The following is a 13,755-nucleotide window of genomic DNA, read 5'->3' as shown; positions in this document are numbered from 1 at the left end:
CAAAAATATAGTACAGCACAAAGTGTTCTTCCGTGATCTTACTGTATTTTATTTTAGCTACTAATAATCTGTATTGAAGTGCTAATAAAATAAAATTTTGCAGAAACATCTGGCCCTGGGACTCCAGATTCTATTGAAGGTGTGAACCAACACATGTCTCCTGAATCATCACGAAAAGCATACTGTAGAACCTGGGAGCAGCCCAGCCAGTCTGCTTCATTTACGCATATGGCTCAGTCACCTAACGTTTTCAGTGACCACAGCACCAGCAATAATATGTCACCTGGAACAGCGGGGCATAACTTGAAATCCCCAGCAGTGTCAAGATCCAGGAGTGTGTCAGACTCTTCGGTTCCCCAGAGAGGTACAAAGACAGATCTTCATTTGTACTGTTTAAATTGATAGACTACTATGCAATATTACTTATATACATGACTGGACCAAATAAAGAGTTCTACTAATAGCCAGTAATTTGTTAGGGAGAATCTATTTACTTACGTTATGGTCATTTCAAGTACAAACATTAGGATTTACAGGTAGAACGTCTCACTACAAACCATTCCAATTTTCAGTGTGATATGGGGCCAAAACAGATTCCCTGAAGGAAAAGTTTATTTTCTATCATTCAAAACTGACAGACACAAGAGGAAAGAAAAAGCTTACATGATTCAGTATCACAGGCCAGAAACATTTCCATTTTTTAATACCTGTAATACTTCAAATCGATGTTCTGGGTGGATGCCACCATAATGTGAGAATATTATCATTGCCTTGACGTTGGTCTTTTTGGTGGGAAGAAATTTGATTAATGTGTTTTAGTGAAGAAGATAACCAATGGAAAAACCCATCATGTACATGGGTGCCAATAATTTTTGTGTGCATATATGTGCTGTTTTAGGACCTGAGCATTCTTTAAAGGTGACCTTTATCAAATCAAATGGAGCAGCAAAAAATAGTTCCCCGCTGGTTACTGCAGAAGGATTTAAAAGCTACAGTCCAAAAAAAGCTATGTAAACTCATGAGAAAGAACTACATTTATACTGGTCCTCTGAAGTTTGTACTGCAATATTTTCCCTTGCTGCCTTCTTTGTTAAAAATGAAAGACTTCCCACATGATCAAGCTGATAAATATGGAAAGTAGCTTTCTTAAGTAATGTGTTTTTCTGTGGCAAACAAGCATTTTGCAGCAAAATGCACACAGTTGCTGTAACATTTGAATTAGGTCTACAATCAATGCACATGCTGCAGTTCTTTTTTAAGGACAACACTTCTCAAACTGTGAGTTGATGACAGGAATGCATCATTGCTCTCTCACATTTGGCCTGCAAGGTGAGAACGGAGTAGGTGGAACATCGTAAGCTGGGAGTAGAAACTCTAGGGAGGCCGGAGAGCAAGTTTTGGTTTATGGCCACTTGAGAGGAATGGCTATGAAAGACATTACTCAATAATGGTATATGTAAATATTAGAAATGAAAAATAAAATGTAAACTTCATTGTTAACTGATGTGAGACCTCTGTGTTTAATGTTAGGGAGTGAAGAAGATAGCATGGAAGTACTTTGCAAGTGGGTTCCCCCCAAAAAACAAACCACACCAGAATTAAGTTTACAAGTATTCAGCAAGCTGAGGAACTACTGTTCTAAAACTAAATCCGTCTGTTCATGTTTTCTCCAGATGCCCTCTCAAAAACTTCAACTCCTTTCAACAAATCAAACAAAGCTGGAGGGCAGCAGGTCACGCCGTGGGAGACGCTGGTTGTGTTTGCCATGAACTTAAAACAGCTAAATGTCCAGATGAACATGAGCAATGTTATGGGAAACACTACGTAAGTAAATTAATTTTTTATTTCACTATAATTTCTGATGTTTTGTGATCAGAAATCTTTCAGTGTGGTTTGTGTGATTTGAGAATCAACTTTTGGCTCACTTCTTGTTAGATGGGTTTGAGAATTTTCAGACATCAGTGAGTAACCCTGAGGACCACAGCTTGCTTGAGGATTTGACAGATATCCTTCGATCCATTGTCTGTGACAGATCTTTCCTCCAGGTGGGCTTAAGGAGAGGGAGTTACCAGTTTGTTTCTCGGATCCACAAGTACCATTTCTTTCTAAAACTGGAAATTTACTACACAATTCTTCTCTACTTGTTGCCATAATGGTATAATGTACAAACTATACAAACGACTACTTTGGCAGCTTCAAATGTTTTCTTATAACGTGTGTATTTGGCATATGATGGGTACTTGAGAACAATTTTTTTTCTTTGTGTCTGTTTCAGGTGGACTACTAGTGGTTTAAAAAGTCAAGGTCGTCTATCTGTGGGCAGTAATAGGGATCGGGAAATTAGCATGTCAGTCGGTCTGGGAAGATCCCATTTGGATTCTAGAGGAGGTGTAGTTGGAGGCACTATAGATGTTAACACCTTGGAGATGGTGGGTAAGTTGCAAAGTCAGCTTATATCTACTATTGCTCACACCAAGCAAGTGTGTACCATCATGAGTTCTTTAATAAGGTATGCATTACTCTTCTTGGTTTTTCCTCGGCTTTTTCCCCTCACAGTCAGAACAATTTATTGCATCCTTAAAAGAGAATGAAAGCAATCCTATAATTCTGTTGTGCTAAGCTATAAAGTCACTGGCTCTTAAAAGGCATGAATGCAATGTAATTGGATTATGTCCAACACTAGCTCCTTTCTTGTCGCTGTATGATACATGAAGCACTTTATACACTTGAATGCACGTATATTCGTGGAAGTGTTATTGTAATTTTAAATCTCTCCTGCAGCCTATTTCAAAGTAACATTAAGATGAAAAATACGAAGTTGTTAAACAGAGTTTTTGTGCTTTGTTGTAGCTTAGCTTCCCTCTCCCCCCCCCCATTTTAGACAAGAATTTTTTTTACTCCGAAAATGGTTGTTTTGACAACCCTAGGAGATGAGTTCACATCCCTCTCTGTTCAGTCTTAATAGGACATTTATTTGTTTGTTTGTTTGTTTGTTAGATTTTAAACCGCCCACCCCCGAAGGGCTCTGGCCGGTGTACAACAGGCCAAAAACAACATTGCACACCACAAAATAAATTAAATTAAGTTAAAAACAGTGTACAAATTTCATATTTCATCAAACCTAGCAGCATCAAACAACATTATAAAAGTTCATTATAAAAGTGTGGCGCCCGATCCCAAGGCCAGGCGGGGCAGCAGTGCAATTTAGATTCTATATTGGGCGTGCCAAGTGTGGAACAGCACGCATCACAGGGGCATCCTGGCGGGGGAATCCGCGGCCGGCCTCACCAAAAGCCTGGTGGAACAAAACCGTTTTACAGGCCCTGCGGAATTTGCCAAGGTCCTGCAGGGCGCGTACATCTGATGGAAGGGTGTTAGTTGTTCCTGCCATGTGGATTCAGCTCCCTGTAGAGATGAGAAAAGCAACTTCACTATTTAGCTGTTTGTAAAGGTTGTGAAACCTACTAAAGCAAAACTATAATAGGAGAGAAACAATGTTTAACTTTTGAGCTGCTTCTTAATCATTGTGGAAGGTGGGGGGGACTTTGCTGCTTAGTTCTAAATTGTTGAATTTTTAATTAGGTTATATATTTTATAATGATAGAATCATAGAGTTGGAAGAGACCACACGGGCCATCAAGCCGAACCCCCTGCCATGCAGAAACAGACAATCAAAGCACCTCTGACAGATGGCCATTCAGCCTCTGTTTAATCAAGTAAATTGCCTTGCGTTCAAAGAAAGGTGGAATACAAATAGAGCAAGTAATTGCAGATAGCTTACGTAATCCAAGCCATATTACTGCAGAGGTGAACCACTTGTGTTTGTTCCTCAGAAGGTGATGGGGAACACCAAACCATCCTAGAGAGGGGGGATCCCTTTGCTGCCAAGCCAATGAATTAATCATTATTTTTCAGCCCATATTTCTGAACATCCCAACCAGCAACCGAGTCACAAAATTCAAATTACCATGGGCTCTACTGAAGCACGTGTTGACTATATGGGATCCAGTATCCTAATGGGCATTTTCAGTAATGCTGACCTTAAACTACAGGATGAATGGAAAGTTAATTTATACAACACTTTGGAATCTAGCATTACTGATAAAAGGTAAGATGTCCTGCTATATTCTTTTGCACATACAATTTCAAATAAAAAACTATATTTCCTTAAGTTTTTGTATTGTACATACTGTGGTTGCTAAATTTGTATGTATTAAACAGCCTTCCTTAGAATCAGATAAAAGATTATGACCAATTTTGGCTTGGGTTGAGGAATGTCCTTGACTGTCTTCGCTGGAAGAGTGACAGGATTCTGCATCTGTCTGTACCACCAACCATGTAATCTTTCTGATCAGACCAGCTGGGTTGAAGGTGGGAGCCCAGTGCTTCAGTCGTTCAGCTCTTTTTTTGGTCAGCCAGTTGCAGAAGGTGGTACTGAGAGGTTGCTGCTCATCCCCATGGCATATATGCTGCAGCGCCCTGCAAGAGTCCATCTTGTCCCCCATGCTATTTAATACTTACACAAACCCACTGGGAAAGATCATCTGGAAATTTGGAGTGAGGCTCCAACATTATGTAGGTGACACCCATCACTACTTCTCCCTTCTCATGAATCATTTGTGCATATTTGAACACTCTGAACAAATGGTTTGAGAACATAATTGGATGTATGAGGACAAATAAACTGTCACAAAGTCCAGATAAGTTTGAGGTGTTCTTGGTTCGTGTCAAAGCTGTTTAAGAACTGAGGATTCAGCCTGTCAAGGAGGTGGTTGCTTTTCGTAAGAGCAAGTCCATAGCTTTAGGGAGCTCTGGATCCTAGCTCACTGTTGAAACTTCAGATCTTCTCTGTGGCTTTTGTTAGCTTTGGCTGATACACCAGGTTGCACCTGATCATGTCCTGAAGTCTGTGCCTTAAGAATGGTTAAGCAAGCTGCGTTAATGAGATACTGAATTATCCATTCACAGAGGATTGTTTACATCTACTGAGGAAGTAACCTATGAAAACGCCTTGCTATCGCGAACGGCATTATAGATAGAATGGCCTTCTGAATACTTTGCGTTCCAGAGAAGAAGTACAGAATCACTCTAGTTCCCTACCATTACAGTCAAGACTGTTACTAAGGAAATTGTTTGATTCATACATGTGTTGTGTACTTTTGTATGGTGGAAGATTTTGTGTTTATAGTGTTCTAGATTATCAAGACTCCTTAATTACTTTTTCACCTCACTAAGTAAATCGTTTTGTTCAACACAGGTGTTGTACGGGTATAGATTGTAGTAGCAGTAGGACTGGCGGTGTTTTCCACATTTATAATTGATATCTAGTATGTTAGTCCTAATCATTATTGTTATATAGAAAATTAGATGCCACCTGCAAATACTTGCAGATCCCCCACTTGTTTTAATCTGGCACTTGAATAATAAAGTACATTTGTGTTTACACAAGCTTTTAACTGAAGCTTTATTCCATCTTTTAGTTTCTTCGTAGCATGATATGTAGATGGTTTTATTGCTGAGAACGTAATTTTATTCATTTGTTCTTTTAATTTACATGTTTGGTTTATTTCTTTTTATTAACCAGCCAGGTTTATTAACCAGTACAGGTATTTTTGTATTCTTATAGAAGGTCTAAATAAAACTCCTGGTGGCTATTCTCATTTTTGCATTCTAGTGAAATATTTGTTCATGGAGATTTGAAATGGGATATTTTTCAAGTAATGATTTCCAGATCAACTACTCCAGACCTCATCAAAATAGGAATGAAGCTTCAGGAATTCTTTACTCAGCAGTTTGATACCAGCAAGAGAGCTTTATCTACCTGGGGACCTGTTCCATATCTGCCCCCCAAAACTGTAGTCCATATTGTAGAGAAAAGCTCACATCAGCAATGTACGTATTAAAGTGTACATTCTTCTTGCACACAGTTCTTTTTCTCTCAATTAAAAGCTACATTTCAAACTTGGCTATGCACCTGATTAATTTTATTGTAGATATACTGAATATGCAAATATTAATGTTAGTATTAAAAATATCCCATGTATCTTTAACAAATGCTGATAGATTGTTGTGAAACTTCATAATTGCTTTGAGACAAAGATTCCTTTACTATTGCTGAAAAGGAAGGCGCTTGGAAAGCATGATGTACTCCTATAGAGTCATCAGTGTTACAAGGCATAGAAGATTCACAAGCACTTTATAATTCTTAGGGCAGATTCACTTCTTCTTGTATCATGACTAGTCTATGGAAATGTGTACTGTATCTTTCAGTGAATTGGATTCAGCAATCCATTTTCAAAAAGCACTGTCAGATATGGATTTTTCCCTTGTTCCCTTTGCTTAGCAGTCCTGCCCATCTCCAGGGAAGCTAACTCCCAGCATTATGGAACTCACATAGGCTAATCACGATGCTGTCTGGGAGGCTGCACTGATGAGAGGGGAAGGAACCAAAATCACCCCTCTTAATTCTTCTGCCAGTGGAGCTGTGGTGACAGAAGAAGAAGAGGACAATGTTGTCTTCAGTACAGCCTGCCTGATTGCCTAATACTGTATGTGAGCCCCATCCCCCTGGCATTCAACTTTCCTGTGATCAGAAAGGATTGCTAGCAGGCAGAAAACAAAGGAGAACTCCATAGTAATTGTTCTTGTGGATTGTTGGATCCAACCCATGCAGTTGTTTTCAAGTTCACATGAAAAGTAACTGGGTTGGTTGAAGTTCTTTAACAACCAAATCTGGCTGATAGTTGCTAAAAAGAGTTCTTGATATTTCTGCTTCCCCCTTTCCCCAAAAATGCACCTTTTGGCCTGAATAAATTCAGCAGAGACGGATGTATATTAATGAAATTCCTTCTCATATTTCTGACTTGCAATACAAGATTTAGACTTGTGTTTGCATCTCTAAAGTTAAAATTAGTGGGGATTTGAGGTTCATGTGTATGTTGTTTATTTTGTAGTACTGGATGCAGCACATCATCGCCACTGGCCAGGGGTCTTAAAGGTGGTATCAGGGTGCCACATATCCTTGTTTCAGAATCCTTTACCGGAAGATGGAATGCAATTTGGAGGCTCTATGAGCTTGCATGGAAATCACATGACATTGGCATGTTTCCACGGACCTAATTTTCGCTCAAAATCATGGGCTTTATTTCACCTTGAAGAACCTAACATTGCCTTTTGGACTGAAGCACAGAAAATTTGGCAAGAAGGTATCTAAATATGTTTGTAACTCTTAAAGTTTACTTTGCCAGTTATAATTTAGATTTACTTGACAAAATTATGCCTTTGTATTTCAACTGTGTGTTGTTTTAAGTCTTTTTAGAAGTGCATTTCCTTGGCTGGCTAGCTTCCCCATTTTTATTCCACTCTTCCTCCAAGAGCTCAAGGCAATATATGTAGTTATCCCTTCTTTCATTTTATTTTCACAACAGTCCTAGACAGAGCAGTTAGGGCAGGCACCACAGCACCCTTCAACACCTTTCTGGTGCCTACCAAGGGTTTTTAGAAAGAGGGTGCGGTCAGTTATTATTATCATTATTTATTAAATGTAGTATACCGCCCACCCCCGGAGGGCTCTGGGCGGTGTGGGGCTTTTATCAAGCAAAGCTTCTGATCAGCCATTGGAGAGTTGATTGGTTGTGCAGATTTTAGCAGCAACTGCCACCACTGCACAGCGATCTTTTCTGTGTGACTGGAGGTAAGCTGCGGCAGCCGTTTTGTGGCTGACTTTAGAGATGCTGGAGCAGCTATTTTGTGACTACATCCACCACACTGCGTCAGAATTCTAAAAGTACCTGCTGGTTCAAAAAAGTTGAGGATCCCAGAGTCAGGGTAAGTGATCATGACTAGCCAGGGTACCCCAGCAGGTTTCATGACAGAGTGTCCCCCAGGTCCTAGCCAGACACTCTAAACATTCTAGTTAAAGTGAGGACTGTGTGTCAGACCTAATATTGGTTATATTTATGTTAATATACAGTTTTGGTCAACTTCACTGTTTTTAACTGAATTGTATCTGACACAATTATGAACTATTCTATTATCAAATAACCATATTCATAAACTTCCCACAGGTTCTAGTGAGCATTCTACTTACGTTGTGCAAACGCTGGACTTCCATTTGGGACATAACACTATGGTCACAAAGCCTTGTGGAGCTCTAGAAAGTCCAATGGCAACAATCACTAAGATAACAAGGCGTCGTCATGAAAACCCACCACATGGAGTGGCAAGTGTGAAAGAATGGTTCAATTATGTTACAGCTACACGGAATGAAGGTGAGGCCTACAAGTCCGCCAGATTTCTGTTTGTTGCCCTGATTACTGGTTATTGAATGGCACGGATTTATAGCCTCTCCAGTTCAGAAGTGGTTTACACATGTGTTTGGTAAAATAGTCAGATACAGATACTTTATTGCTGGGAATGTAGATCATCTTTCCAGGAAGTAGTTATTCCTTTGGGCTGTGACATGTTGACTAGAGATTATTCTACCAGTTTCTGTGGAAGGTATACTCAGGTATACTCTTAAATGATCAGTGAGTAGCAGTATTAAAGATCTGAGTTGTTGTAAAGTAAAAATCAGGAACTGTCCAAGAGTAATAAATTGAGAAATGGGATCCTGTGAGGATACTAGAATTTGTATTTTTTGGTATTGTTAGTGTTAACACCAAGAATAAAGTTTAATTCTGAGTAGGCATGTAGAATTTGCCAGCTATCGAGCTACCACAGTTGATCCAAATTTATGCTGAGGCTTTATGCAAGATAAGTATGAATAATGTTTACTTTTCTCTCCAGAGTTAAATCTCCTTCGAAATGTTGATGCAAATAACACGGAGCATAGCACGACAGTGAAAAGCTCCAGCTTATTAAGTGGATTCAGAGGTGGTTCCTGCTACAATCATGAGACTGAAACTATTTTTGCATTACCCAGGATGCAGTTAGACTTCAAATCCATTCATGTTCAACAGCCTAAGGAACCTTCGTTGCAAGGTAAAATAGCGTGTGGTGAATTTTTTTAAGCAGTGATTTCACACTGCATATCACATATTTTCATTCCCATGTCCTTATCTGTGGAGCAGCAGATAACAAGCTTGCTCCGTCTTCAACATGACATCCCTTCAACTATTTAAACATCGCTATCATGTCACCCCTTAACTTCTGTTCTCCAGACTTATCATATCAGCTCCTTGAGACTCTCCTCATAGGGCATGGATTCCAGATCTTTTATCCATTTTGGTTGCCCTCCTCCGGACACGCTCCAGCTTGTCAATATTCTTCTTGAATTGTGATGCCCAGAACTAGACACAGTTCCCACCTCATATCCCACTTCATATCACATATTTTAGCTTATATTTAGCCTACCTATGACCTATTTTCCATTCTGGGGGGGAGGGGGGCATTCCTCAATGTAAACCTGTTGGCATCTGGGAGGATTTCCCACATTTCAGCCACCTGTTGTGCACATACTGTTGTCCTCTATTTGTGCCTAGACTGTTACTAACCCATTCTTTCCATACACACACAAACCCCTTTATTTTTAAACCTGTAAAAAATGGTATTTCCTAGGCAGTATACCATCTACACAAACTTCTTGTGTCTGAAATGGAAACAGCATAATTGTATGTCTTTGAAGTTAGACCAATCACCCACAGCTGGCTCTGCTCCTCCCCTTTGCCCAGCTCTGGTGCAAAAGTTGTGCCAAAAGTGGTCTCGCTTTCCATGGAGAAAGCAAGCACAGGTTGGGGAAGAGGCAGTGCATCAGGACAAGAAATCTTGCCCTGCTGCGCTTCCTCTCTTGGTGCATGGCAGGGAGGAGGTGCATCGGGATAAGATTTTTTGCTGCAATAACGTTTCTACTTCTGGCACACACCAAAGAGGAAGTGCTTTGGGACAAGATTTCTTGCCCTGAGATGCTCTAGTTGCATGTGCAGATGTGTGCAGCAGCTGCCCTGTGAGTACTCAGCCTGATAGTCAGTTACTTTAAAAAATTTGTTGATGTCCTCAAAGGTCCAGTTCCTGGCAACAATTTGCATAACAGAAAAGAACTGCCTGCAAGTCAAAATCTCATGCAAGTCAAAATTTTTAAAAATGGGTTGGCAGATAAATAATCGTCTGCATTTTTAATATTTCCCATTACGTGTAAATGTTTGTGTAGCCATGCTTACATGTAATCATCATTTTACCAAACTGATTTGCAGAATCTCATTTCAGATGCTGATGCGAAGCCAAAGGTTGAATGCAGCGTAGTGACAGAATTCACTGATCACATATGTGTAACTATGGATGCTGAACTGATCATGTTTCTGCATGATTTGGTGTCTGCTTACCTTAAAGAAAAGGAAAAAGGTATGCAGATCAAGGTCTTGAGTCATGTTACAAATCAATTAACAATAAAATTTTCTACGACTGATATATTATTTATGCAATATTTCAGCATAACATTTGTTTTAACATATTGTTTTCTGTGTACGTCACTTTGAATAACTGGGCAGTAGAAAGGTGACTGGAAAAACTGTGACATTTATTTCTCTGGATAAACGTTCCTTCTGAATAAAATAGTTAGTTATTACTCACAAAAGTAAATTAGCAGAAGCCAGCAGAATGTTTTCCTTGCTACAAAATCATTTTGCATGGTGCGTTCCAAAGCGATAATTGAAAAATGAAATTTGCTTTGGATTTCTTCAGGGCTATATTTAGATTTCACAGCAAGCCTCTATTCATGATAGGCTCAAATATCCAGTGTAAGGGATTTCCATCTACAGAATTTTCTCGCCCCCCCCCCCCCGCCCCCAATATCTTGTTATGCCCTGAAGAGCTTGAAATGCTGTTTTGAAAAACATGAGGGATGAATTTGCAGTCGAAGGATGCTTATATTAGTGAAAATCTGCTGCCTCTCTCTTCCCCTTGTACACAGAGTGTAATTGAAAACAGATGACACCAAATTAGGAGGGGTAGTTAATCACCCCAGAAAACAGTCATGATTCAAAACGACAACAGATTAGAGAGCTGAGCCAAAACTAATGAAATGAATTTCAGCAGGGATAAATGTAAGGTACTACACTTCTACAGAAAAAAAATGGAATACACAGATACATGGTGGGTGACACATAGCTTGACAACAGTACATGCAAAAGGGAATCTTAGAAGATGTACTGATTGCACTGTTGCCTCATGTTCAGCTTAGGATGTGGCAGCTAAAAAAGCCATTGCAATTCTGGGCAGCATCAATAGGAGTATAGCGTTTTGATCATGGGATGTAATAATACCACTCTATTCTGCGTTGGTCAGACCTCACTTGGAATATTGTGTTTAGATTCAAACTACCTGGAAAAAGATTCCACCTTAACATTAAGAACTTCCTGATTGTCAGGGCAATTGGACAGTGGAATATACTGCCTCAAAGGGTTGGTGGAAGTGTCAGGAGTGCTTTGATTGTGTATTCCTGCATGGCAGGGGGTTGGACTGGTTGGCCCTCGTGGTCTCTTCCAACTTTGTAATTCTGGGTAAGGACTTTCTTAGTGAACCCTGCTACGTGTAAAGGAACTTAGTTGTAGCTACCATATCTCATAATTGATCCTGTAAGCTGTATTTAGGAATGTATAAGCCATTCTACCCTGGGATGTATTTGAAGGGCAGGATAGAAATCTACTAAATCTATATATATAAAAAGTGAACAGTGACTTTGTTAGTCATGCCCTAACGCCGAAACGGCTGAACGGATTGGCCCCAAATTTTCACATGATGTTCCTCCCTGTTTCGGGCACGTAATTGGACCTTCAAATCGCTGAAAGTTCATACCTGAGCCAGGTAAAATGTATTTTTCCTGGCGCACCAGGCCATGAAGCTGGCTGTGTTTAACTGTCACCCTTAGAATGTTCATGCGGCATGTCTGTGGCCTGAGGGGTTGGTATGCCCTTACAATGAGATGAGCAGTTAAAACAGTAAATAGGTAATACTGTTAGGTAATATGAGTGGAAGTGAAACACATACACACTTTGCGGTGTGAGACATCAGGTGGGGTTCCCCCCCCCTCACACGCAGGTAACTTTCACTATGTGCCTCACCCACTGCTACCACACAACACACATACTCTCATACACATCCAGCTCATCCTCACACACCTCACTCTGCCCTCCCTCACATCCAACCACCACTTACCCACTTCCTCACCCATATTTGCCACAGCTCTCTTTTACTAAAAGCGAGCTGGAGTTTGCCTTTTTCTTCTAAGAAAATCCGTGGGGTGGGGGCGAACCAACACTACTGGCTCTGCTTCTTTTGCACATGGCCCTTTAAGAACCCAGGGAGCTGGCCTCGATCTGAACGCCTCACCACCCTGCCTCTGCTGCCTGACTGGGATAGCCTCCTTGCCCCAGTTCTGCCTTACCCAAGCCAGGACTGTGCATGTCAACCAGCCTCATGGACAGCGGGATTCGCACTCTGGACAGTTCCGTTGTGGAATGGAAATGGATAGTGTTGCTTAAAGGGAAAAAGCAACACTAAAAAAACAAGACACCACCATATAACAATGTGAATTGAAAAGGGAAAGAGATTCCATTTGACCACTCCAAAAGGCTATGCTGGGGATCATTGGACCTGCATGGACATCTGTGTGGGTTGCGGACTGTGATGAGAAGGACAGTTGCCACAGCAACGTGTGGCTGGACCCTGCTAATAAATAAATACATTTTGTCAAACCTCCAAAGAACTGTACAGAAAAAAAAAGCTTAAAGGGAAAAAGCAACAATGAGGTTGGATAAAATTTAATAAAACACAATAAACTTGCAGGAGGCAGTGGCAGCTCAGAGTTGGCCTCTTTAAATCAGGCTTGAATGGACCAGAAAGAAGTCCTCACTTTATTCCATCTTGGTTGGCCTTTCAAGGTCACCTCCAGCACTGTTCTAATTGTCAAAATAACAGGGACTACTGACAGACATTCAGCAAGCCTACATCTAATGCTGGCTGAACAGCATCTAGCTGGCTTTCATAATTGTCTCCCTTACGTCATACATAATAAAGCACTCCTTTTAAGGGCAAGGAACCAGTCTTACTCTAAAATATGTTATTTATGCCTGTAAATCTGTATTACATTAACAATCCAAGATGAATGTTGATCTAAGAGACTTTATTTTTATCCTCTCCTAGCTATTTTTCCACCTCGTATTTTATCTAGTCGGCCAGGACAGAAAAGTCCTGTGTGCATAGCTGATGACAGCACTACTGAGAGAGAAGACAACGTTACTTATACTACGGTAGATTGGAGAGAGTTTATGTGCAATACATGGCATCTGGAACCCACACTCAGGTAATTCATATTTTGCTTCAAGTACTGTCAGTCTCTGATGTAAATGTGTATGGCGGATATATGTATTGCAATTCCTGACCTGGATGGCCCAGGCAAGCCTGATCTCGTCAGATCTCAGAAGCTAAGCAGGGGCAGCCATGGTTTGTTACTGGATAGGAGGCACCAGAATCTCTATGCAGAGAAAGGCATTGGCAAACCACCTCTGTAAGTCCCTTGCCTTGAAAACCCTACGGGGTCACTGTAAAATGGCTGTGACTTCATGGCACTTTACATATGTACACACGTATTGCAATTCTGCACCTGCTATTTCAAAATAGTCCTATCAGGTCAATCCAAATACAGAAATTGTCAGAATACAGTAACAGACTAGGACATCTGATAATAGAATTGAAAAAATGTAAATGGGGGGAAGTAGTGAATGTTTTTTAAAATATAGTCAGATATAGGGTGTAGATCTA

General features: G+C 40.3%; 1 protein-coding gene across 10 annotated transcripts in view; it reads left to right on the top strand.

Annotated features, from left to right (window-relative positions):
- The window catches only part of BLTP1 (bridge-like lipid transfer protein family member 1), a 141,477-nt gene that overhangs the window by 125,743 nt on the left and 1,979 nt on the right, over positions 1-13,755 (top strand). For all 10 annotated transcript variants that reach the window (XM_048508691.1, XM_048508698.1, XM_048508695.1 and 7 more), the window contains 10 exons: positions 104-364; positions 1,674-1,824; positions 2,276-2,433; positions 3,916-4,108; positions 5,675-5,892; positions 6,954-7,205; positions 8,067-8,270; positions 8,788-8,982; positions 10,204-10,338; positions 13,138-13,297. In XM_048508691.1, coding sequence (XP_048364648.1) covers positions 104-364; positions 1,674-1,824; positions 2,276-2,433; positions 3,916-4,108; positions 5,675-5,892; positions 6,954-7,205; positions 8,067-8,270; positions 8,788-8,982; positions 10,204-10,338; positions 13,138-13,297 — 1,927 coding nt within the window. The remainder of the gene's footprint in view (positions 1-103; positions 365-1,673; positions 1,825-2,275; positions 2,434-3,915; positions 4,109-5,674; positions 5,893-6,953; positions 7,206-8,066; positions 8,271-8,787; positions 8,983-10,203; positions 10,339-13,137; positions 13,298-13,755) is intronic.

The sequence above is a fragment of the Sphaerodactylus townsendi genome, linkage group LG10, assembly GCF_021028975.2.
Source record: "Sphaerodactylus townsendi isolate TG3544 linkage group LG10, MPM_Stown_v2.3, whole genome shotgun sequence".
Taxonomy (NCBI): domain Eukaryota; kingdom Metazoa; phylum Chordata; class Lepidosauria; order Squamata; family Sphaerodactylidae; genus Sphaerodactylus; species Sphaerodactylus townsendi.
Note: the sequence above shows the minus strand (reverse complement) of the source record. Positions and strands in the feature narration are given on the sequence as shown.